We start from the raw sequence: 27,451 nt of genomic DNA on the forward strand, positions 1-27,451 counted from the left end.
AATGGGGGAAATTTAAAACAAGAAAAATCCACAATAATCTAATTGTACACCCCAGGCTATGAATTCCTTGATGTTTTGTTGTCCCTTCTCCTCTAATGATTTCTTACAGTTCTCCTTGGCCCATGTTCCCATAAGTGTACACTTAATTTTATCATTATCAATAGATTTATAATTTCTCTTGCACACAGGCACAGTCACATACATACAGATGCGCAACCAATGCATTTATACTTTTTGAAGAAAAATGAAAGCAATCCGATGCAAAACCCCTTAACTCCTTGAACCTGATCCAACATTCCTGACCATCCATCCTAGAGAGACTAGACAAATTGTATTTACTCCTACCCAAGGTGTTTTGATCTAGATTTAATCCTTTCTCCATTTCTCAACTACTTCACTCCTGAAATACTCTGCTTGCTCTCTCTCACTCTGTCTTGATCTCTCTCGTTCTCTTTTTAATTGAATCACTCTTATCACTATAAACATACTCTAAAAAACCAAGCCAAACCCCTTGCCATCAAGTCTATTCCAATTCATATTCTAGTTTTTAAAAAATTATTTAGTTGGAGATATATATATATATATATATATATATATAGTTGATCATACAGTAATATAATTGACTTAGAATGTCTATGGTAACATGATGCTCAGGAAGTTAACTTTTAAATATCTGAATGTGAATTTTGGGACAGTATTGAAAAGATATTTATGGAGAATAAGATGTGGGTGCTGGGGTAACTGAGAGGCATTAAAAAAGTTTGGTGGATCTTCTTTCTTGTATTCCAGAGCGAACACTTCCCTATACAGCAATGAAAAACTTTAGTGCTATCAGTAAGTTCATTCTCCTTGGACTGCCTACTGACCGCCACATTCAGGCTATCCTATTTGTACTGTTCCTTCTCATTTACCTCCTCACTCTAACAGGGAACTTCTTGATGCTCCTAGTGATCAGGGCTGATTCTCACCTCCATACCCCCATGTACTTCTTTTTGAAACAACTGTCCTTCCTGGACCTCTGCCACTCTTCTGTCACAGTCCCCAAGATGTTACAGAATCTACTTTATGAAAGCAAAACCATCTTTGTACAGGGCTGCCTGGCTCAGGCCTTCTTTGTGTTTGCCACGGGGGGCACTGAGGCCTGTCTGCTGGCAGTGATGGCCTATGACCGCTATGTGGCCATCAGCTCCCCGCTGCTCTATGCTCAAGTGATGAGTAACCAACTGTGTGTCAGGCTGGTATGGGGCTCCTGGTGCCTGGCCTTTGTTGATGCTCTCATCAATATCCTTCTGGCTGCCAATTTAAACTTTTGTGAGGGCCAAACTATCCCCCACTTCAGCTGTGAGCTGTCTTCGCTCTTCCCTCTGTCTTGCTCTGATACCTCTGTCAACTTTATGCTGCTGCTCTGCTCCTCTGTCCTGCATTTCTTTGGAACCTTCATCATGATTGTTTCCTCCTATGCACGCATTGTCTCCACCATCATGAGCATCACCTCCACCTCCAGCAGAAGCAAGGCCTTCTCCACCTGCTCTTCCCACCTCGCTACTGTGATATTTTTCTATGGCTCAGGTTTTATCAGTTATCTCTTGCCAACCTCGGGCTCCCCGCTGGAGATAATCTTTTCATTGCAATATAGTGTAATCACACCCATGCTGAATCCCCTCATCTACAGCCTCCAGAACAAGGAGGTGAAGGCAGCTATGGAAAGAATGTTCAGAAAATATTTTCATCCTCTCATGTAGCAGACACAAATCATGATGAAAGAGAAACTGAGCTGTTCTAATACAAGATATCAGGTAACTTGTCTTTAAAGAGAATTCCTTGATTGTCCACGATGCCAGATGCCGTAGGGAACATAGTGGTATTTACTTCCTTGGAAATCCTTCTGAATAGGGCAGAAAACTCTTTTCCCAGGATGATTCAGAGTCAACTTATTCAGAGCAGGAGTAATGGACCTGATAATTATATTCCCTGGGGATCATTTTTTTAAATGTTAACTTATTATTCATATCTATGTGGACATGTGTTGCTATTAGTTGCCCACTATCCCTTCATTCTTCTTCTAATAATAACACCCTAAATTTTTAGTAAAAGTGATTCTCTCAGATTCTTGTGTTCATCAAAGAGGGTGATTACACAACCCAAGACAGGCTAACAACATTCTACCCCTTTCTCCTGACAGTGCACTGGAACAAGAATTGAAACCATGACCCAAGCTAGGTACATCAGGATCTGATCTTTCTCCAAGAGATTTGAATATTGAGCCAAAACAAACAAACAAAAAAGAAGGCATTTGGAACAGAGTCAATCTGACTGTAATAGCCTAATAGACTGTCTATGAAACCATGCTCCCCTGGCAATTGTCCTTTCTTAGGTCATATTTGTTTTAAGAATCTGTGGTGACACAATGGTTTAGTGTTCAGCTGCTAACCAAAAGGTTGGTGGTTCGAACCCATCCAGTGACTCTGCAGGAGAAAGACCTGGTGATCTGCTCACATAAAGATTATAGCCTAGAAAACACTATGGGGCAGTTCTACTCTGTCACGTGGGGTTGCAATGAGTCAAAAATCCACTCAATGACACCTAACAACAAAAACAGCAGGTCATATTTTTAATAAAAATAGTAATAATAGCAAATTTGTTACATTTCTTAACTCTTGCCAAGAACTGTGCGAACTATCCATGGTAGGCAGAATGGCATCCCAAAGATGTTCTCCTTCTAATCCCTGGAAACTTTTGAATATGTGCATATGCAGCTAAATTTATGAACCTTACGATAGGGAAATTATCATGAATTACCATGGTGGGCCAAATATAATGAATTCTTGAAAGCAGTGAACCTCCTCCCCTTGAAGGCAGGAAAGATGAGGCAGAAAGGGAGATCAGAAAGATTTTAACTGTGAGAATCTTAAAATCTAAGATTGCTGCAAAGTTTGTGGTAATTTTTATGACAGCAATAGAAAACTATATCGATTTTGGTGTCGGGAGTGGGGTGCTGCTATTAAAAAAAAAACTAAAAATGTGGATGTTGCTGTGGAATCAGGTGGTGGATGGTAGCTGGAAACATTTGTAGAAGATGATGGAAAAAGCCTAGATTGCCATGAACAGTTTGTTAGCAGAAATATGGACATTTGAGACCTTGGCAGGGAAGGTTCAGAAGGAAATTAGGAACATTGGAAACTGGAGGAAAGGAAATACTGGCAAGAAGCTTAAGAAAATTGTGTCCTGCAGTTATGTGGAAAGTAGGTATGTAGATGAGACTTCCCAGCGAAGTGTTGAAGATGTGGTCTGGTTTCTTCTCGCTGCTTATATTAAAATGCAAAAGGAAAGAAAAACTGAAGGAAGAACTGTTATACAAAAAGGAACCATACTTGATAATTTGTGAAATTCTCAGCTTATTCCCATGGAAAAAAACATTAAAATTAAGAGATTCAGTGTCAGGAAAAGTGCACTCTCGGAGAAAAAACTGAATTTGTGATTTTACAATCCTTTGCTGAAACCTTGAAACAATCAAAAATTTAGAGTATTCAGTCACAAGGAACTAAGGGTGTGACTCATAGATTCCCGCAATCAAACCAGAAGCCTCTAGGAAACTTTGTTTTGTAGGACTTTGTCCTGCAGCCATCTCAGCAGAACACAAATATAAGAAGGGATTATCTAATAAAATTTTGTGGACCTTGCTTCTGTATATCAGAGTGAGACCCTACTACATTCATGGAAGATTTAAAAAGTTCTTGATCCTTTAATTGGAAATATTGATTGGACTGAAAGAGACAGAGAATGCATGAAATGCAAGAAGGCTGTCAACTCCCCCATGTTCTTCTGGCAAGAAGGAGCTTATAAAAAACAGCTGCAAATCATGCTATCTTTCATAAATAGAGAACGATAACTCAGCTGGAAAAGACACCAACCCACAGGTCGGATCAAGAGCCACAGAAGATTATTCCCAGGTTTCAAAACCTAATAGATTTTGAAATTGCTTTGAGCTGATGACTCTTTTTGCCTTCAATTTTCTCATTTGTTGAACTGGAATGACTATATCTGTTACCCTAGGCCTGTCTCACCATTATATGTTAGGAGCAGAAAACTTGTCCTTTTAGTATCATAAATTCACAGATAGGGGAAAAATGTACCTCAGCATGGATTTATACCCAGAGTCCCATCTGTAACTAATTTAGATGATAAGATTTTGGACTTTTGAGCTGATAAGATTTACATAGGATTTTGGACTTTGAGTTGATGCTGTAGTGGAATAAGATCTTTGGGACCTTGAGATGGGGTGAATGTATTTTGTATGTGGGATGGACATGAATCTTTGGGGGTGAAAAGGCAGGCTGAAGTAGGCAGAATGCCTCCACAGAGATGTCCTCATCCTAATCTCTGGAACCTGTGAGTACCTTGTGTTATGTGAAAAAAAAAAAGGACAGGACAGATATAATTAAAATTATAGACTTTAAAATAATGAGATTATCCTAGATTATCTAAGGTGGGCAAAACCTACTCACACAATCCTTAAAAACAGAGAAACTACTCTGACTGTAGGCAGGAAAAATGATGTAGAAGGACAGATCAAAGATATTCTCAGCATGAGAATTACTGACTCTGAAGATAGAGGGGACATGAGCCATGGATTGTGGGTGGTCTTTAGAAGACTAGAATGATCCCCAGCCAACAGACAAGAAGCAAACAGGAGGGATCTCAGTCCTATATCCACACAGGAATTCTCCCAACAACCTGAATGTACTCTCCTGCAGATCCTGGATGTCAGGTTTGTGAGACCTGGAGCAGAGAAAGCAATTGACTTTACCCAGACTTCTGACCTAAAGTACTGTGAGATAATAGATATGTGTTGTTTTAAGCCACTAAATTTGTGGTAATTTCTTAAGACAGAAGTAAAAAACTCATTCAGTACAAATGTCGTTATTATCTTAATCATACCAACAGGTATGTAAGGTGAGTTTTATTGTTAGCTTCTCTTTGCTGATGAGGAAATTAGATATATGATGTTTGTGTTGTATGCCTGTCCAGTGATTCATAGCAAGGAAGTGCTGGAACTGGGATTTTAATCCAGGCAGTCTGAATCCAGAGTCTGTGATCTTTATCACTGAACTTCTTCTCTATTAACTCTAAAAGGTTACCACATCATTTTCGTAAGTATCTGCTACCAGATTCAGTTGCTTACAACGAAAGAATCGGTTTCATTGAAGCTTCCAGACTAAGATGGACTAGATTCAGGAGGTCTTACCCAAGAGGAGAACCGGGAATGTCATGGAAGGAGTCTTCACAGTTTCTGAGCAGGTTTAAAAATTGTGACCGCTATTGATGTATTGAAGAAATACACATAGTTTGCTGTGGGATACCCACATTCTGGATTTAATTGACTTTCTTCCTTGTTATTTAGCTTGTCCCCCTACGCTAAATTTTATCTTGAGAAAAGACTTGTGCCTTAAAACATACTTCATGAGTGGAGTTTTGCACTTCATGCTGCATTTCGCCTGGAGAAATATGATTTTTAGTTATCCCACTTGTTTTGATGACAAGATTGATCAGTCGGTTCAAGTGATAACAGTCTTATCCCTTCATTATAAAGCTCTCCATCCTTCTTTTACTTGAAGATTTTTACCATAAGCTGATGGGCATTGTCTGAAGCAGTATTTCATTTGAAGCTTCAAAATAGTAATTTTACAATATTTATTCCTTCTTTGTTTTCTGATTTCTTATCCACTATGGTTTCTTTGAAATATAGTTTATGCTAGAAGGCAAGATAAGTATGTAATTCCTTTGCTTTAATTATCAATTTTCAAAGCGATCTCCATTGATGTCCAGACAGCTTTTTTTTCTGTCCTTTCATTGCTGTTGATTAAGTGATTGATGGTATATTGTTATTCGAACATGCCTTTTTATATATTCAGTGTGTTTTAATCAATTTCAGTTATTATTTTTTTAAATAAAAATATCCCATCCTTGGCCTGTAGTCTGGCTCTTTGTCCTCTTGATGACTGTATTAGGTTTTAATGGCTTCCTTACTTTCTGGCGCACACACACATACACACACAAAGATCCCAGATATGTACACTTTATGCCCTAGGCCTGGAATCAGCCATTTTCCTAAGAAACCCTGGATCTTTTAATAGTGCAGATATCCCATGCCGTTTGAAAATTCACTTTACACCATTTCACTTTTATGAAAGGCCTACATTAGTACCTGTTTTCACTAACCAAAAGAAATTTGAAGATTTTCACTTTTACAAAAAAAAAAGGCAAAAAGCAGAAATAGCATTCAGAGCTTGTTTTGCAGTGAACCATTAAAGAGGCAGTGGTACCCTGAGCAGTGAGAGTGGCGTTCCAGCCTCTTTCCGCGGAACTACACTCAGCATGTTAGCAGAAACCTGCCATAGCTTTTAACTGTCTGTGAGCATCTGTGGTTTATTTTATGCATCCATTAACAAGGTGTGTCCTAAGGTATCAGAAAAGCCCAAGAGAACTTGGAAGGGTTTTGTGCATTATTTGGTATGATTTGGCAGGTATTTTTTGAACCTGGAATGCTCAAAAAATATTCCCTTTTAAATTAATAATTGCTTCTTCCCTCTACTCCATTTGGCTTACAAAAGGTTTCATGGGAATTCTCTACTTTTAGATAATGGGGGAAACCTATATTTGGAAACCAAAATTAGGGAGCCGTAGGTGAACATTACTATTTTATTATTACTTCTAGTCCTTTTTCATAGACAGAGCCTTTTTAAGTAGGGAAAAAAGTAACAACTTCATATATATTTCAAAGTCAAATTTAAGATTGCCAAAATTTTTACTTCTTTAATTTTGTATTTTGTCACTTTGTTGTTATGTTGAAATATAGAGTCCTACCAATATTAGCATTATATATTTTTTATGATTCAATTATTCACACCATAGTTTCAAAAAACAATGCTGGCTCCACCCATGAAAGATATCAGCAGAGAGAGAGCACGGGAAAGCAGCTTCACGAAGTTCCCAGCAGGAGACAGAACACCTGCTGGACCTGCCCTGGAGCACCATAGCTGAATGGCTGACTGGCTCTGCCCATTGGACAAGGAGGTGAAAAGTATTGTGACTACAGAAGAGCAAACAACAAAGAATGCACAGCCCCCGTGCTCAGACATAACCAAATAAAACAAAACAACACGATGAAACAAACAAATCTACAATCAAGAAATGAAGAAAATAACTACTGAATGCCCTGAAGACAGCAGACAATATCAAAATATAAAAAATAAAAAAGAGAGAGAGAGAGAGGATGCTCCCAGTAGGCATCAAAAATAAAATACCAGATGACTTTCCAGTAGAAGAAGGCACTAGAACTACCTGACAGGGAATTCAAATCTCTAATATTCAGAGCAATCCAAGAGTTGAAGCAAAAAGGAGGAAAAAATAGACAAATTTTTGGAAAAGGCAGATAAATTCATGGAAAATACAGACAAAAAAAGTGGAGCAATTCAGGAAAGTAATACAGGAACAAAATACCAAAATAAATTCACAACTAGAAATCATACAAAAACAACAATTAGAAATCCAAAAGATAAACAAGATTTCAGAAATGGACAGTGTCATAAAGGGCTGAGGAGCAGGTCTGAAACAATGGAAGACAGAATCAGAGAAATTGAAGACATGCACTTGAATACAACTCTATCTGAGGAAAAACCAGAAAAAAAAAGACAAAGAAAAATGAAGAAACCCTGAGAATTATGTGGGATAAAATCAAAAGCAAAAATTTGCCAGTGATTGAAGTTTCAGAACAGGGAGAGAAAATGGAAAACACAGGGAGGATCATTGAGGAATTGCTGTCAGAAAACTTCCCTAATATCATGAATGATGAAAAGCTGACCATCCAAGAAGCTCAATGAGCCCCATATAGGATAGGCCCCAAAAGAAATACACCAGGAAGTATCATAATCACACTTGCTAAAATCAAAGACAAAGGAAAAATCCTGTGAGGAGGTCGAGAAAAACAAAAGTCACATACGGAGGAGAAACAATAAGGCTAAGCTCTGATTATTCAACAGAAACCATGCAGTCAAGAAGGCAATGGGATGACATATACAAAACCTTGAGAGAAAAAAATTGCCAATCAAGAATAATATATCCTGTAAAACTTTTGTTCAAATACGATGGTGAAATTAGGACATTTCCAGATAAACAGAAATTAAGGGAATATGTAAAAACCAAAAAAATTTACAAGAATTACTAAAGGGAGTCCTTCGATCTGAGAATAAACAACATCAGACCACAACCTGAATGTGGAATGCAAGATTGTATCAGCCAGATACCAACCTAGGAAATTAATTCTCAAGGACTATCCAAAACCAAAACACTTGCCACAGGGAACCAGAGAGGCTAATCTGTAAATGACAACAATGTCAGAACAATAAAAGAGGGAATAAACGGTATAGGTATAGAACTTTCTAATGACGAGGAAGACAAAGCAATACTAAGTAATAATAGCCTGGGTCAAACCTAGAAAGATAAGGGTAAATTTCAAGGTAACCACAAAGAAAGTTAACAAACTTACTCATCAAAATAAAGAAGAAAAACATTAAGTCTCAATAAAAACAAAATCTCCAAAAACAAAAGAAATGAAAAAGAAATCCACGAGCAAAAGGAACTCAGCACAGGAGAGTAAGAGGAACAAAGAAAATGTTAGATGAATCTGTGAAGGATCTCATAACGTGGATGCATATGGAAGACATGCTGAGTGAAATAAGTCAATCGCAAAAGGACAAATACTGTATGAAACCACTACTGTAAAAACTCATAAAAAGGTTTACATACAAAAAGAAACAATCTTTGATGGTTATAAGGGAGGGGGAGGGTGGGAATGGAGAAACACTTAATAGGCAAAAGATGAGCAGTAACTTTGGTGAAGAGTAAGACAGTGCATAATACTGGGGAAGCCAGCATAACCTGTACAAGGAAAGGCCATTGTAGCTCCATAGACACATCCAAACTTCCTGAGGGACCAAACTGCTGGGCTGATGGCTGTGGGGACCATGGTCTCAGGGAACATCTAGCTCAATTGGCATAACAGAGTTTATAAAGGAAATTTTCTACATTCTACTTTGGTGAGTAGAGTCTGGGGTCTTAAAAGCCTGTGTGTGGCCATCTAGGATGCTCCACTGGTCTCACCCCTTTGGGAGTAAGGAAGAATAAAGAAAACTAAAGACACAAGGGAAAGATTGGTCCAAAGGACTAATGGACCACATCTACCACGGCCTCCACCAGACTGAGTCCAGTACAACTAGATGGTTCCCGGCTACCACCACTCACTGCTCTGACAGGGATCACCATAGAGGGTCCCTGACAGAGCTGGAGAAAAATGTAGAACAACATTCTAACTCAAAAAGAAAGACTAGACATGCTGGCCTGACAGAGACTGGAGAAAACCTGAGAGTATGGCCCCTGGACACCCCTTCAGCTCAGTAATGAGGCCACTGCTGAGGTTCACCCTTCAGCCAAAGATTGAACAGGTCCATGGAACAAAACAAGACTAACGGGGTACACCAGCCCTGGAGCAGGGACTGGAAGGCAGGAGGAAATAGGAAAGTTGGTAATAGGGAACCCAGGGTTGAGAAGAGAGGGTTGACATGTCGTGGGGCTGTTAACCAATGTCATTCAACAATACGTGTACTAACTGATGAGAAACTAGTTTGTTCTGTAAACCTTCATCTAAAGTTTAATAAAAAAGAAAGAAGAAAATACCCAATATTATTACTAACAATAAGACTACTGAATGAAGTGTCTCTCATTAAGGCAGCTCAGTCAAAATCCTATAATCTAAGATCAGTTGAAAAAATTATTTTCTGTGGTTATATCACCACCTTGGTATACAACTAGGTTCATTTGTTTTAGTTTTGTTTTTAATTTTAGGGTTTTAACTTAATTTTTCTGTTTTTATTTTATAAAACAGATAATTCAGAAGTGAATACTATATAACAGAGTACATTCAAATGGTGTCACTTTCATCCCTGGAGCTTCCGTCATGTTTGTGTTTTCCCTCCCTCTATAGGTAATCATTTTTATTAGTTTTATTTTATCCTTTGTTTCTTTTTTTTTTTAAAGATTGAACAATTTATATATATACTTGCTATGTAAAAGGTAGCATACTATGTAGACTGCTTTGCATTTTGCTTTTTTTACTTGACAATATATCCTGGATATTACTCCATAGCAGTAGTTAGAGATACTCCTCTTTGCTTTTTTCAGCTGAATAGTACTCCATCGTGTGGATATGCAATAGTATATTCAATTAGTCTTCTACTGATGAACATTTGGGTATTTTCCAGTCATCTACAATGGATCATCTTAACACAGATGTACACATGTAAATATCTTGAGCACTATACCCAAAGTGATATAAATGAGGATGTATTTTCAGGTAACTACATAGGAAAAGGAAATTATGAAAACATTTTGGAAACTACTGGATAACGACTCTTGAGGTGACAGTAACTCCTTGACTATCTAAAATGTCATTGCTGTCCCTATATTTCATCTAAGAATACAGTTGGCACCATCCTGAATGTTATAATGTTTCCCCAGTTACTAAGTATAGTTAGACCAAATAACTTCAACAACTAGAAAGTTATCCTCCACCGGCTCCCTGATCTATAAGGTAAGGAGTATAAAATAGGAAAGATCACATAGATGCTATCGAAACTTATGTTCTGCTTATATATTTTACCATGACAAAAAAAAATTTTTTATTGACTTATTTATGGGCAAAATATTGAAGATGCAGGAAGCATCAAAAGGAAGTGGAAGGAATACACAGCCACTGTACCAAAAAGAATTGGTTGACACTCAAGCATTTCATCAGGTAGCGTATGATCAAGAACCAATGGTATTGAAAGAAGAAGTCCAAGCTGCACTGAAGGCATTGGTGAAAAACAAGGCTCTAGGGATTGACAGAATACCAATTGAGATGTTTCAACTAAAAGATGCAATGCTGGAAGTGCTCACGAGTCTATGCCAAGAAATTTGGAAGACAGCTACCCAGCCAACCGACTAGAAGAGATTCATATTTGTGCCCATTCCAAAGAAAGGTGATCCAATAGAAAGCAGAAATTATCAAATAATATCATTAATATAATACGCAAGTAAAATTTTGCTGAAGATAATCCAAAAAAGTTTGCAGCAGTACATTGACAAGGAACTGCCAGAAATTCAAACCAGATTCAGAAGAGGATGTGAAATGAGGCATATCATTGCTGATATCAGATGGATCCTGGTTAAAAGCAGTGAATACCAGAAAGATGATCAGCTGTTTTTTATTGACTATGCAAAGGCATTCGACTGTGTGGATCATAACAAATTATGGATAACATTGGGAAGAATGAGAATTCCAGAACATTTAATTGTGCTCATGCAAAATCTGTGCATAGACCAGGAGGCAGAACCTGTACATAAACCAAACGACAGTCTTTGAAACAAAACAAAGGGATGCTGTGTGATTTAAAATCAGGAAAGATGTGTGTCATACTTATTCAATCTGAATGCTGAGCAAATAATCTGAGAAGCTGTACTATATGAAGAAGAATATGGCATCAGGAGTGGAGGAAGACTCATTAACAACCTCAATTATACAGATGACACAAGCTTGCTTGTTGACAGTGAAGAGGACTTGAAGCACTTACTGATGAAGATCAAAGACTACAGCCTTCAGTATGGATTGCACCTCAACATAATGAAAACAAAAATCTTCCACCAATAACCAACATCATGATAAATGGAGAAAATACTGAAGCTGTCAGGGATTTCATTTTACTTGGATCCATAATCAATGCTCATGGAAACAGCAGTCAAGAAATCAAAGGGCAAATCCGCTGCAAAAGACCTCTTGAAAGTGTGGAAAAATTGATGGTATTTTCAATCACATTATATGCATATGAAAGCTGGACAATGAATAAGGAAGACCAAAGAAAAATTGATGCATTTGAATTATGGTGCTGACAGAGAATATTGAATATACCATGGACTGCCGCAAGAACGAACAAATCTGGAAGGCATGCAGCCAGAATGCTCCTTAGGTGAGAGGATGGTGAAACTGCATCTCAAGTACTTTGGACAAGCTATGAGGAGAGACCAGTCCCTGGAGAAGGACATCGTGCTTGGTAAAGCAGAGGGTCAGCAACAATAGGACGACCCTCAATGAGATGGATTGACACAGTGGCTTCTACAATGGGCTCAAACAGCAATGATTATGAGGATGACGCAGGATCAGCCAGTGTTATGTTTTGTTGTACATAGGGCTGCTATGAGTTGGAACTGACTTGAGGGCACCTAACAACATTGACTTATTGTATAATAAAATACTAATTTATTTTTAATTTTTTCTTTATTTGATTATCGTAATATTAAACCCATTTACATTTATAAACCCATCTCATACACATGAGAAAATGATCTAGAAGTTAACTGTAAATCTCATTTCACACCCCATGAGAATTCTCTGAGGGTCTATATGGCCTATATGTTCCCAAGAGAAAATTCTGGCTTCCTTCATAGGTTCCAAATTGCCTTCTCCTACTCTGCCTCTCTCTAGCTCCTGGAAGACTAGCAAGAAAGCTCATCTAGGAGTTTAAGTTGATTGTTTCAAATCACAAGTTGCAAAGGTCACACAGAGAAAACCCTCTGTGGCTCTTTAAAATTTCAGATTTCTCAGTAAATGTTTAAAATTCTGCTTCAGGCTATAACTCCAGGGAATACAGAGTATTGAGCCAGTCCCCTGGGCTCCTTAGTTCAGCCTAAGACAACTGCCCTTTTGATTGGCTACTCATCAGAATCCTTCGTTCAAATCATCCTGTAATAAAAGTATTTAAAGGCACAGATGAAATTGTGAGGACCACTGATTGTGTGTTCATCTATAGACTCAGATCAAGCTTGAGACAATATGACAGAAATTGCTCAAAAGTGACCTGTCGAGAACTTGAAAATTTCAAGATACTTCCTTTCTCTTTCCTTCAAAGTCATGATGGGGTAAGAGCACAAATAAGATTCTGTAGACTTTCTCTGCAGGTAAAGTGCTTTTTAGAGCCTAGGCTAATGTATTTTTTTCCCCTCTCATCCAGCCTCTCAGAGAGAAAACTACATCTATTCCCAGAGTTCGGAAGTTGTGGTACAGCCACTTTTAATGAAAATCACCGGATTCCTGATGTAGTCACCTGTCAACCTAAAGCTCCAGGATATTGTCTTCACCAATAAGCTTGATAAACTCCTCTGGAGTTCTCTGAAGATTCTGTCCCCTGTTAACATGCTCTTTGAGGTGCTTTCTTCTTCCCTTCAGTCCCTTACTCTCTCCCTGGCTCTCTAAAGATTTAGTTTCCTTCTGAAGTCTCTCATTTATCTCCCAGGTTTTGAGACAGATCTGCAAAACAGCCCCGTGTTATCTCTTCCCTAACGTGCTCTATTCTGCTCTTCCAAAACACTTCTCTTCTTCTCCTGGGGAAGACTTAGCAATTACAATAGATCAGAAATCTTGTTTCCAGCTCTCCAAAATTTGTAAGAAATATATTATTTCCCCTAACTTTATTCAATTTACAGAAGGGGAAATTTTAATTATGAGGTCACACGATATTACAAACATCAAACAGCTAGTAAGTGATGTAATTGGATATACCACACCTGTCTCTAAATTGTAGGATGTCGGCTACATTTGGCTGCAGTTCTTGAACCTCAAGTATAAAGTCTGTAATTTATCTTGGAGAAGCTGAGTCCATCATCTGATAGCAGCACAGATGGAAATACAGTAGGCTGAGGACATGAGGGGTAGATTTCTCACTCTTCATGCCTTACTATCTCTCCTCATCAACCACACTTTATAAGTTTCAAAGAGTTGCTTTATCTGCCCTAAGGCATGTGGAACAGGATCAAGGTATAATCTGGGAAAAGTTATATAGTAGATGATGCTCGTCACCAGTGCCCTCATATCTCTGGCATTAGTATTTCTTTTTATTCATACTAGATGCCTCTTCATAAAACCAGGGCTTTAAACTCCCTTGTGATCAAGCTTATCTCCCCAAATCAATAAAACTCTTGACAACTTTCTCCTTCTGATTCCCACTCATTCATACACTTATTCACGTTCTTTGATAATACTTTCTGATCAACGTTATGAAACAAAGTCATATTTCATTCTGTCATGACTGGTCGTTAGCTGCTTTTCCTTTGGACAGAATGCAATTAACCATTCCACCTAATGATGTAAATATCTGGCAACAAACCTACTGCTTTAAGCTTCCTGAAAGTGGTGTCATTTATGCTTAGAAACAACAGGAGAAAGAAATCACTCATGGTGACACTTTAGGCACCGGTCATGAAAAAAAGGTAGGTTTTTACTTATTTTACTTATTTACATTGAGGGAATCCTTCTGGCACTTTACAAATACCCTAAAAAGAAATCCAGTTTTCCACTTCTATAGAAGTCAAGTCCCTGGCCAGCAACTTTTCCTAATGCTGTAATTTTTGTGTACAGATACACTATGCAGGCTTATCTCATCTTTCTCTTAGTTGCAAGGATGTAGTTCTTTCCACAAGTCATAGAAACTTGGAGTTAACAAGTAGGAATATATTTGGAGGTGGGAGGTAGCAAAGAGGCTTTTCTTTGTACTATCCTGAAATCATATGACAAAGGCACCACAGCCCCTTCTACACCCATTGGTAATGTGGACCTTCTGCCCGACATAAAGGATTTCACAATTTAATCCCCTCCTTGCCACTTCTTTCATACTCTCTGGAGAAAATACAGTGATCTCAGTGCCAGGAGCCCAAGTGGACACTATGGCCTGACCTAAATCAAGGAATGAAGTGGGAAAATTTTAGCAATTATTTTCATAATCCATTCCTTAAATAATTGGAAATAAATATGCAGACATTTGAAAAAATATATACACAATTCATTATTTCTTATTGGTAGCATATAATTCACTGTGGTATTAATTTTCAATAGATCTCTTCCCAATTCTGCTCAAATATAGGGTTCTCAACACTAGCTGCACAAGCTGAATAATTTTCCCTGGATGTGAATAATTTGTCACTGGATCTGAAAGCATTGTTGCTACAGCCTGGTGCTGCTGGTTATTCAGACAGGTAACTGGACTTAGTCACCCCAATGCTTGGTTAATAGTCAGAGAAGAGAAACTCTAGTTTCCTTTTATCAACTGAACATACTTATCTTGTGTCAGAATAGGAAAGGCCAGAATGGACTAGACTTGGACAAATTATAGAATAGTTGCATTAGTCTAGGGTTGAGGCTGCAAGTCATCGGTTTCAGAACAAAGTAGGAAAACATGGATGAGTTTTGGGGTGAGAATGTAGCTCCAGTTGGCATGTGGACTTCCAAAGCTGACTGAGACGTTGATGGGCGATTACTCTGGTTATAAAACTATTAGAAGGGATTTAAGCTGGGCATGGAATAGGTGTCCAGATATTGCCCTGTTGCAGATATTTTTCTGGAACAGCTTTTATGGTCAAATGTACGTAGGTGTTTCTTGTGACAATATACCTGGGTTATCACTCTACCGATCAGTTTGGATTAATTTTTTTTCATTTAATTTCACTTGAAATTTAAAACTAATAAATCTCCATTTAAGGAAATGGAATAAAACTACCAAAAAAAAAAAAAAAACAATACTCACCACCCTAACTCAAACTCTAGGTCTTTTATCCTCCAGTGTTCCAGTGTCTGAATCTTCCAAGCTACCTTAGCCTTCTACTTCCACAGTATCACCCATCACTTTGTGATCCTCAGTACTTATAACACACCTACAGTATCTGAATTTCAAGCATCCCTCTATCAAACCACTATCTCCTAAATTTATGACTTGCTTACCTTAGCATCTCTACAGATGCAATTCTTCAAACCCAAACCAGTGACTTTGCCAGTTGTTCCCTATCTTCTGCATGTCCCAGTTTAATTACTTGCACATCCTTGTTTCTGCAATTCATTCACTCTGCAAGCATGCTTTACTTGTTGATTTCTTTTTTCTTTGTCACTCCATATGCCTGGCAAAAACCCAAGCCAGTTAAAACCAAGTATCTGTCTGCCTCACACATGTGCTTAAGCATCTGAATGTTACCACAGATAATCACCTACTTGTTTAAACTAGTCCTAAAATCTAAAATGAGCAGTTAATCCTACTGCATTTCTTTTGTAAATTTATCTTCTACTTGCTCTATTTTGTCTCCTTGAGTCATCAAAATCTCTCACCTGACCTTACTGAAAGCACGCACTGTATACACAGGGAGATGTTGTTGTTTTTAGTTGCTGCTGAGTTGATTCTGACTCTTGGTGACCCTATGCAATGCAGAGTAGAACTGTTCCATAAGGTTTTTATTGGCTATGATCTTTAGGGAAGCAGATAGCCAGGCCTTTCTTAAGTGAAGCCACTGGGTGGGTTCGAATAGCCAACCTATCAGTTAACAGCAAATCATACAGCTCTTGTTCTACCCAGGGATCTTACACACAGAGAGATAGAGATCGAGATAGAGCTGTATATGGAGAGGGAAACAGAAGGAGAATCTGTTCATGATCTCACTACACACTTGATCAAAAACTTTGCAAAAATCAGTTGGAAAATCTTGCATATTCCAGCCATAAAATCTGTGGGGCTGACTCTGTCCCCACTCTCTTTATCTTCCCCCTATTTATAATCAATAAAGGGGCCTTCCTCTTATCTAAGGACAAAATTCCACTTGTGCTCTGGATCCCACCCATTTTCTGTCTCTTAAGGATTTCACTTCTGTTATTAGATCCTTTCTCTGCTGCATCAAAAATATTCTCTCTATTCCCATCAAGCATGCAAAATGTTCTTGAATTAATATCCATCTTAAAAATAAAAGACAGAAACTCCTAAAGGCATAACAGGATGATCCAGGAAATTGCATAAGGGGTTGATAAAGGGGAGGTGGACTGTCCTCCGAGATTATCAACATTATCATGATGATTATGAAGTTAGCTTAGAAATATCTGAGCATGGTTTTCAGCATAATCATAAAAATAATGTACTTGGGCAAGAGGGCTAAGGTACTAGGGTAAACTGGGAGGCCCAAAGGGAGTGTTGATGTCTTCTCTTTCTTGGATTCCTAGGATAAATGTTCTTTTTATCACTATGGGAAACCACAGTGTATTCAGTGAATTTATCCTCCTTGGGCTATCTTCCGATCCTCAGACCCAGGCTCTTCTCTTCTTGCTCTTCCTGGTGATTTACCTCCTGACCTTGATGGGAAACCTGGTGATGCTGCTGGTGATCAGGGCTGATTCCCATCTCCACACACCCATGTACTTCTTTTTGGGACAACTGTCCTTCCTGGACCTCTGCCACTCTTCTGTCACCGTACCCAAGATGCTGGAGAATCTGCTTTCTGAAAGCAAAACCATCTTTGTACAGGGCTGCCTGGCTCAGGCCTTCTTTGTGTTTGCCACAGGAGGCACCGAGGCCTTTTTGCTGGCAGTGATGGCCTATGACCGCTATGTGGCCATCAGCTCCCCGCTGCTCTATGGTCAGGTGATGAGTAACCAGCTGTGTGTCGGGTTGGTATGGGGCTCCTGGGGCCTGGCCTTTGTTGATGCTCTCATCAATATCCTTCTGGCTGTCAATTTAGATTTTTGTGAGGGCCAGACTATCCCCCATTTCAGCTGTGAGCTGTCTTCTCTCTTCCCTCTGTCTTGCTCTGATACCTCCATCAACTTCACGCTCCTGCTCTGCTCCTCCGTCTTGCATTTCTTTGGAACCTTTGTCTTGATTTTCTTCTCCTACACTCGTATTGTCTCCACCATTATGAACATCAGCTCCACCTCCAGCAGAAGCAAGGCCTTCTCTACCTGTTCCTCCCACCTCACTACTGTGATCTTCTTCTATGGCTCAGGTTTCCTCAGCTATCTGTTACCAACCTCAGGTTCCCCCCTAGAGATGATCTTCCCTTTGCAGTACAGTGTGGTCACTCCCATGCTAAATCCCCTCATCTACAGCCTCCAGAACAAGGAGGTGAAGGCAGCTATGAGAAGAATGTTCAGAAAATACATAAACTCTTTCACATAGTGGGCCAGAGAAGCAGAGCCATGGAGAAGCTAAATTGTCCTGCCACAAGATATCTGGTAACTGGAAATGAAGGAGAATTTCCTGATTGTCCATCATGCCAGCTGTCATCATCCTAATACATGTGTAAGAAGAGAGCAGCCTGCTCTATTCTTAGAGCAACTCATATTCATCCTTATTCAGAGGAAGAGAAATGGGTCAGATAACATTTTTCAAGGTATTGTTTTGCAAAAATAATAAGTATTTATGTTGTAGAGGACATCTGTTCTTTTTGCCTGCCCAGCATTTTCCACCCTTCCTCTAGTAACTGCACATATCATTGTAATACCTTACTTTGTCTTCTCGAGCTGCCCTTGAAATCTCCTATTCAGCTCTTTTGCTTCATCATTCCTTCCTTTCACTTTAGCTACTCCACATTCAAGAGCAAGTTTCAGAGTCTCTCCTGACATCCATTAAGTAAAGTATTATAATGAAATGTGCAAAAACCTGGAATTAGGAAAGGAAAAGGGAAGAACACACTTACATTTCTGAAGCTGAAAGAAATGAAGAAAAAATTCAAGCCTTGAGTTGTAATACTGAAAGATTCTACAGAGAAAATATTAGACAATACAGGAAGCATCAAAAGAAGATGAAAGGAATACACAGAGTCACTATACCAAAAAGAACTGGTCAATGTTCAATCATTTCAGGAGGTAGCATATGATAAGGAACCAATGGTACTGAAGGAAGAAGTCCAAGCTGTGCTGAAGTCATTGGAGAAAAACAAGGCTCCATGAGTTGACAGAATACCAATGGAAATGTTTCAACAAACAGATGCAGCACTGGAAGTGCTTACTCATCTATGCCAAGAAATTTGAAAGACAGATATCTGGCCAACTGACTGAAAAAGATCCATATTTATGTCTATTCCAAAGAAAAGGGATCCAATCGAATGTGGAAATTATCAAACAATATCATTAATATAGCACACAAAATTTTCTGAAGATCATTCAAAAGCAGCTAGCAGCAGTGTATCAACAGGGAACTGCTCGAAATTCAAGCCAGATTTAGAAGAGAATGTGGAAAAAGAGATATCATTGTTGATGCCAGATGGATCCTGGCTAAAAGTAGAGAATACCAGAAAGATGTTTATCTGTGTTTTATTGACTATGCAAAGGCATTTGACTGTGTGGATCATAATAAATTATGGATAACATTGACAAGAATGGGAATTCCAGAACACTTAGTTGTGCTCATGAAGAACCTGTACGTAGGTTAAGAGCCAGTCATTCCGACAGAACAAGGGGATATGGTGTGGTTTAAAGTCAGGAAAGGTATGCGTAAAGGTTATATCCTTTCACCATATTTATTCAATCTGTATGCTGAGCAAATAATCCGAGAAGCTGGACTATATGAAGAAGAACTAGGCATCAGGATTGGAGGAAGACTCATTAACAACCTGCATTATGCAGATGGCACAACCTTGCTCGCTGAAAGTGAAGTCTTGAAGCACTTACTGATGAATATCAAAGACCACAGCCTTCAGTGTGAATTACACCTCAATATAAAAAATATATATAAAATATAAAAATAATCCTCACAACTGGACCACTAGGCAAATCATGATAAACGGAGAAAAGGTTGAAGTTGTCAAGGATTTCATCTTACTTGGATCCACAGTCAACACCCATGGAAGCAGCGGGCAAGAAATAAAAGGACTCATTGTATCAGGCAAATCTGCTGCAAAAGACCTCTTTAAAGTGTTGAAAAGCAAAGATGTCACCTTGAAGACTAAGGTGCTCCTGACCCAAATCATGGTGTTTTTCAAGTCATGGTGTTTTCAATTGCCCCATATGCATGCAAAAACTGGACAATGAATAGGAAGACCGACGAAGAATTGACGACTTTTAATTGTGGAGTTGGCAAAGAATATTGAATATACCATGGACTGCCAAAAGAACAAACAAATCTGTCTTGGAAGAAATACAAGAATGCTCCTTAGAAGCAAGGATGCAGAGACTACATCTCATGTTCTTTGGACATGTTATCAGGAGGAATCAGTCCCTGGAGAAGTACATCATGCTTGGTAAAGTAAAAGGTCAGTGAAAAAGAGGAAGACCCTCAACAAGATAGATTGACACAGTGGCTGCAACAATGGGCTCAAGCATAACAACGATTGTGAGGATGGCACAGAACCAGGTAGTGTTTCGTTTTATGGTACGTAGGATTGCTATGAGTTGGAATCGACCCAAGGACATCTAACAATAGCAACCAGTAACTGCACACCACTCTCGCTTAAGGAAACTAACACTTCCCCATTCTCTGTGACCCAGTGGGACTCTGATCTGTGATCCCAAGCCTCCCCTTACCATGAGAAGACAGTGTGAGCCACAAAGGCGGTCATTCTACCCCTGCCTCCTAACAAAAGACTGCTCATGCCACCCTGCTACTGTAATTGCTACTAAAAAGTGAGTTATAGCAGATAGGCCCCCTGTTATGGATTTTTTCATTGATTAACATACTCAGAGTTGCAAAAAAGAGCAAGCCTTCCACTTATATCTCTGATGGAAACCATGGGACACCATGGTATTCAATGGAAAAACTTACCTGCGATCACCTGAAATCATTCATCCACTGAAAATTAAGTTACAAAGATTGAGAAGCTGCTGCTTTCATCCACTATGATGGAGATAATAAGATTAAGACCCAAGGATTGTTTTAAGCAAAACAACAATTTCAAATCTGGAAATTCTGTCCTTACTGCTATGACTCAGAGATGACCTAAAGGCAAACTCAGAGACTGATTCCCTGGCTAGCTAAATTACTATATTATTTGATTCACTATAACATTGAACTGCTTATGTGAAATTTGGAAACCCTGGTAGCATAGTAATTAAGAGCCACAGCAGCTTGAATTTCCCACACACTCCTTGGAAACTCTATGGGGCAGTTCTACTCTGTCCTATAGGGTCACTATGATTGGAATAGACTTGACAGCAACAGCTTTTTTTAATGTGAAATTTGGAGACTTGTCAGGAGTTGAACAGTGATACCTGGGATGATTTGAGGACTCAGAAAGTATCAAACCTCCAAACCACTCTAAAACACTTCCACTGCACATTCCTCATCTGAGAATGCTCTCTCTTCCTTGATAGTCAAAGATTATAATTCTCATTCCCACCCCATATTATTGCTCTGTTAGTTTCCAGGATTCAGAATCAACGTGATCTGAGAGTGAAAAAAAGAATTAGAAAAAAGAATGGGACATTTATGTTTAAAATAAATAACCATAATCCATTAATTTCTATTTAAAAAATATGGAGATTATTTGTGGAAAAGGATTTTGAGTATATTTGACAAGGGTGTGAACTGTACTTTTTAAAATAATTTTTAAATCTTTATACACATAATTTTAGGAGAGTGCACGAACAGGAACATATCAGGAATGTTCTTCGTGGTGGTACAGTCTTTTTTTTTTTTTCTTTCTTTTTAATTTAGCTCTTCTTTCCCCATTGCCATTCTCCTTCCAATCATATCACCACCCTCTCCAAGAACCCATGTTAACTGAATATATATATTTTTATAATGCTCTTCATGCTCATATAAGCATGTATGAATGTTGCTATAAATGTATACAGATAAATGTATTAACTTTTACATATACATGACAATTTTGTTATTTTTTAATGCTCTAAATACTTATTTTTTTTAATCTTGCTTCTCACTCAACGATACCACAGGCATATTGATCTAAATCTAATAGTTTATCTCTAATTTATTCTTTTAAATTTTAGCTTAATATTTCGTGGTAAGGATGTGCCTTATCTGTACAACCTTCCCTTATATGGGAATTACTGACTTTCTGACACAATGAATAACATTTCAATAAATACACTTATATAAAAATTCTTAACTTTGGTTGCTTTTTTTTCTTTTGGGAGTGATTCTCAAGAATGGGGTTCCAAAATCTAAGTGTATATGTACTTTTAATTTGTATATATGTTGCTAGATTGCTTTCTGGAAAGTTGAAACACTTCCCAATTCCTAAGTAATGAATAAATGTAGTTTTCTCCTATATGCCCCCAAGAAGTAGGTGTTACAGATCTTTGAAAACTTTTTGCCATTCTGATGGGTATAAAGTGATGTCTCAGTTTAGCTTATTCTGCAACTTTCTAACCATTAGAGAATTTTACTATCTATTTATTCATGTGTTAGCCATTTGGATTTGCTTTTGTGTAAGCTGCTTGTTCCTATCTTTTGCCCGTTTCTCTTTTGTGTTTGTCTTTGTCTTGTCCAGTTGTAAGATTTTGTTCACTAGTGCTATTAACAGTAGCCTGTACTCTATATTGGAAAAATTAACCCAGATCTATTATTTGTCTATTAGTTTTGTTTTTATTTTGCCATGCAAAAGTTTAAACATTTATATAGTCAGAAATGTCTGTCTTTTCCTCGATAACATGTAGATGTCTTGTTTTGATAAATTCTTTTGCTGCTGAACTGTGCGTATTGTCTCTTAATTTTCCTTAATTCGTATTATCTTTTATATTTAACTATTTAATAATTTGAAATTTATTTCTACTTATGGTATAAGATTGATATCTAAATGTATTATTTTATGGATGTATAGCCTCTTGGAAAAAAATATCTGTTAAATATTACCGTATTTCCCACTGAAGAGAAATATTATTCCATACATTAAATTCTAGGCTCTGTATCTGAGGTTTCTATTCTGAATCAATTACCTATTTGTGTATGTCTATTATAAGAGCTTGGCTGCTAACCAAAAGTTCGGCAGTTCGAATCCGCCAGGTGCTCCTTGGAAACCCTACAGGACAGTTCTACTCTGTCCTATAGGATCTCTATGAGTGGAAATCGACTCAAGGGCAATGGGTTTGGTTTTTTTATTATAATTATTACAATTCTGCAGTGATTCTTCTGAAATATCATAAGGCAAGGCTCTTCAATATACCCATCATTTATTATTTTTAGAATGGCTTAATTGAGGCCTAACTTATATACCATAACATTCGTTCATTTTAAGCGTAAAGTCAAGAATTTTTAGTAAATTTACACTATAGCACAAAGGACAGAAAGGGGAAAAAGGAAGTATAGTATTGTGTGGCTCCAACACTGTATGTGAAGTTGAATAATACTATTTGAAAGTAGTCCGTGATAAGTTAAAGATGTACGCTGCACTGCTCATGCGAAGGGGCATGAGAAAACTTTCTGAAGTGAGGGAAATGTTCTACATATTGATTGTAATGGTGGTTACATGATTTTGCCAAAACTCAACAAAGTCTACCCTTAAAATGGTTGAATTTTATTATATATAAATTAACCTTGTGATGGTTAATGCTCTGTGTCAACTTGATTGGGTTGTAATTCTCAGTGGTTTGGCAAACATTGGACTCGTGACTGTTCTGTAAGTAATACAATGTAATCACCTCCATGATGTTATCAGTCAATTAGCTGTAAGGGTAGTTTCCTCAGGGGTGTGGCCTGTATCCAATATATATGGACGGTCTGGCAAAACTCACTGGCTTTTGCTCTCAATTCTGCATCTGGCTCATCATTAGGTGACCTCCTGTTCTTGGAACATGAGCCGGGGGCTGCCACTTCACCTGCAGATTTTGGGATTAGCCAGCCTGACCTGCCGATTTTGGTTTGTCAATCCCTGAAACCACAGGAGTTGGGAGAAGCCTCCAATCTAACACCCTTCCCATGGTTTGGGGACTTGCCAGCCTCCACAACTGTGTGAGCCATTTCTTTGAGATAAATATCTCCTTCTCCTTCTCCCTCTCTCTCTCTCTTACCCCATATATATATATATAAACACACTTCACTGGTTTTGCTTCTCTAGAGAACCCACCTAAGACATTTGGTACCAAGAGTGGTTCTAGAGAAACAAAATCGTAAGAATGAGTTTTCTAAATTGGTTCTCAAGTCTGGCTAGTCTTAAAGGCACTGATGACTCTGCCTCCAGTAGTAAAGAGGCCACTGCTAATCTATGGTGTAAGATGGCATTATAAATACGCAAAATATCACCACCAATATATAAATATTCATGAGAAACGAGGCTCTGGGTGATCACATATTTGATTGCTATTGTTGTTAACTTAGATTCTGTCAAGTCAGTTCTGACTCATAGCGACCCTATGTACAACAAAACAAAACACTGCCTGGTCCTGAGCCACCCTTACAATCATTGCTATGTTTGACCCAATCGATACAGTAACTATGTCAGTCAATCTCATTGAAGGTCTTCCTATTTCCACCGACCCCCCACTTTATTAAGCATGATGTCCTTCTCCATGGACTGGTCCAGACTTATAACATGTCCAAAGTATGTGAGATGAGGTCTTGCCATCCTCGCTTCTAAGGAGCATTCCAGCTGTACTTCTTCCAAGACAGATTTGTTTGTTCTTCTAGCAGTTCATAGTACATTCAATATTCTTCACTGAAACCATAATTCAAAGGCATCAATTCTTGTTTGGTCTTATGCATTGTCCAGCTTTCATATGCATGTGAGGTAATTGAAAAAACCATGGCTTGGGTAGGCACATCTTAGTCATGAAAGTGACAGCTTTACATTTTTAACACTTTAAAGAGGCCTTTTGCAGCAGATTTGCCCAGTACAATATGTCTTTTGATTTCTTGACTGCTGCTTCCATGGGCCTTGATTGTGGATTCAAGTAAAATAAAATCCTGACAACATCAATCTTTTCTCCATTTATCATGATGTTGCTTATTGGTCTGTTTGTGAGAATTTTTGTTTCCTTTATGTTGAAATGTAATCCATACTGAAGGCTATAGTCTTTGATCTTCATCAGTTAGTGCATCAAGCCCTCTTCACTTTCAGCAAGCAAGGTTGTGTCATCTGCATATCACAGGTTGTTTACGACTTTTCCCTTAATCCTGATACCACGTTTCTTCATATAGTCCAGCTTCTCAGATTATATGCTCAGCATACAGATAGGATAAGTATAGTGAAAGGATACAACCCTGACACACACCTTTCCTGATTTTAAATAATGCAGTATCCCCTTGTTCTAACGACAACCTCTTGGTGAACGTACAGGTTCTGCATGAGCACAATTAAATGTTCTGAAATTCCCGTTCTTTGCAATGTGATCCATAATTTGTTACGAACCACACAGCTGAATTCCTTTGCATAGTCAATAAAACACAGGTAAACATCTTTCTGGTGTTCTCTGCTTTCAGCCATCATCCATCTGACATCAGCAGTGATATCTCTTGTTCCACATCCTCTTCTGAATCCAATTTGAAATCTGGCAGTTCCCTGCCACTGTACTGCTGCAAACATTTTCTAATTATCTTCAGCAAAATCACACTTGCATGTGATGCTAATGATATTGTGATAATTTCACATTCTATTGGATAACCTTTCTTGGAATGGGCACAAATATGGATCTCTTCAAGTCAGTAGGCCAGAGAGCTGTCTTCCAGATTTCTTGGCATAGTGAGTGAGCTCTTCCAGCCTTGCTTCTGTTAGTTGAAACATCGCAGTTGGTATTCCATCAATTCCTGGAGCCTTGTTTTTTGCCAATATCTTCAGTGCAGCTTGGAATTCTTCAACACCATTTGTTCTTGAGCATATGTCACCTCCTGTAATGTTTCATTGTCAACCAATTCTTTTCTATACAGTGACTCTGTGCATTCCTTCCAGCTTTTTTTTTTTTTTTTTTTTGAAGCTTCCTGCGTCATTCAAAATTTTGCCCATAGAATCTTCAACATTGTAGCTCAGGGCTTGAATTATTTCTTCTTTCTTTCAGCTTGAGAAATGTAGAATGTGTTCTTTCCTTTTGGTTTTCTAACTTCAGGGCTTTGCACATTTCATTATAATACTTTACTTTGTCTTCTCAAGCTTCCCTTTGAAACTTTTGACATCTGTTTTTGTCTTTTCTTTCTTTCCTGTCTTCTTAATGACCTTTGCTTTCTTCATGTATGTCATCCCATATCCTACCTGGTCTTCAGTCATTAGGGTTCAATGCAACATATCTGTTCTTTAGATGATCTCTAAATTTAGGCAGGATATACTTAAGGTTGTACTCTGGCTCTTGTGGACTTGTTTTAATTTTCTTCAGCTTCACCTTGTATTTTATTTTGATGTGTAGGATAGTTTGTCTCCTTTGTGGTTACCTAATTATTTATCCCTATTTTTCTAAATTTAAACCTAACTTTGTCTTCCTCTCCGTATGGAAGATCTATGACTACATTTCTTCTTTATTGTTTTAATGTTGTCTTCTTTTACATCATAACATTGCTGTTTCCCTGTTTTGAGTGTTTTTTGTCTTCATTTATTTGTGTGATTTCCCTGTCTTGGCCGACTTCTGATTGCTCTGCCCAGTGTTCTATTCTTGGGTCGATACTTGATAGTATTGATTTTCTAACCAAAGAGCTCCCTTTAGTATTTCTTGTAGTTTTGGTTTGGCTTTTATGAATTCCCTAAACTTCTGTTTATGTGGAAATGTCTTGATTTCACCTTCATATTTGAGAGACGGTTTTGCTGAATATAAGATTCTTGGCTGGCAATTTTTTCCTTCAATTTTTTATATAAGTCATCCCATTGTCTTCTTGCCTGCATGGTTTCTGCTGAGTAGTCCGCGCTTATTCTTACTGACTCTCTTTTGAGGTGACATTTCTTTTATCCCTAGCTGCTCTTAAAATTCTCTTTATCTTTGGTTTTGGCAAGTTCGATTATAATATGTCATGGTGACTTTCTTTTAAAATATGCCTTATGTGGAGTTCAATGGGCATCTTGGATAGATATCGTCTCATCTTTCACGATATCAGGGAAGTTTTCTGCCAACAAATCTTCAACAATTCTCTCTGTAATTTCTGGTATCCCTCCCTATTCTGGTACTCCAATCACTCGTAGGTTATTTCTCTTGATAGAGTCTCACATGATTCTTAAGGTTTCTTCATTTTTTTTTAATTCTTTTATCTGATTTTTCTTCAAATATGTTAGTGCCAAGTGATTTGTCTTCAAGTTCAGAAATTCTGCCTTCCACTTGCTCAGTTCTACTTCTCTGACTTTCTATTGAGTTGTCTACTTCTGTAATTTTATTGTTAGTCTTCTAAATGTCTGATTGCTGTCTGTCTATGGATTTTTCCAGCTTATTAAATTTTTTATTATGTTCCTGAATAATCTTTTTAATTTCTTCAATTGCTTAATCTGTGTTCCTTGGCTTGTTCTGCATATTGCCTCATTTCCTTCCTGATGTCTTGAAGGGTTCTATATATTAATCTTTTGTATTCTGCCTCTGGTCATTCCAGGAAGGCACTTTCATATAGAAAACGCTTGGGTTCTTTGTTTTGAGAGCTCGTTGAGGTGACCATGCTGTTTCCCTATGTGACTTGATATTGACTGTTGTCTCCGAGCCATC

General features: G+C 38.1%; 1 protein-coding gene across 3 annotated transcripts in view; it reads left to right on the forward strand.

Moving 5' to 3' along the window:
- The window catches only part of LOC100658643 (olfactory receptor 8S1-like), a 28,354-nt gene extending 6,826 nt beyond the window's left edge, over positions 1 to 21,528 (forward strand). Inside the window, exons 2-3 of one of the 3 annotated variants that reach the window (XR_010321861.1) lie at positions 790 to 10,039; positions 13,101 to 17,079. Coding sequence is in view for 2 of the 3 variants with exons in the window: in XM_064284315.1 (XP_064140385.1) it covers positions 17,091 to 18,068 (978 nt within the window). In the remaining variant the exon portion in view is untranslated. Of the gene's footprint in view, positions 1 to 789; positions 10,040 to 13,100 lie in introns of those variants that run through there. The other 2 variants (XM_064284315.1, XM_064284316.1) reach the window with 2 other exon arrangements.
- The last annotated feature ends 5,923 nt before the right edge of the window (positions 21,529 to 27,451 follow it).

The sequence above is a fragment of the Loxodonta africana genome, chromosome 4, assembly GCF_030014295.1.
Source record: "Loxodonta africana isolate mLoxAfr1 chromosome 4, mLoxAfr1.hap2, whole genome shotgun sequence".
In the NCBI taxonomy this organism is placed as follows: Eukaryota; Metazoa; Chordata; class Mammalia; order Proboscidea; family Elephantidae; genus Loxodonta; species Loxodonta africana.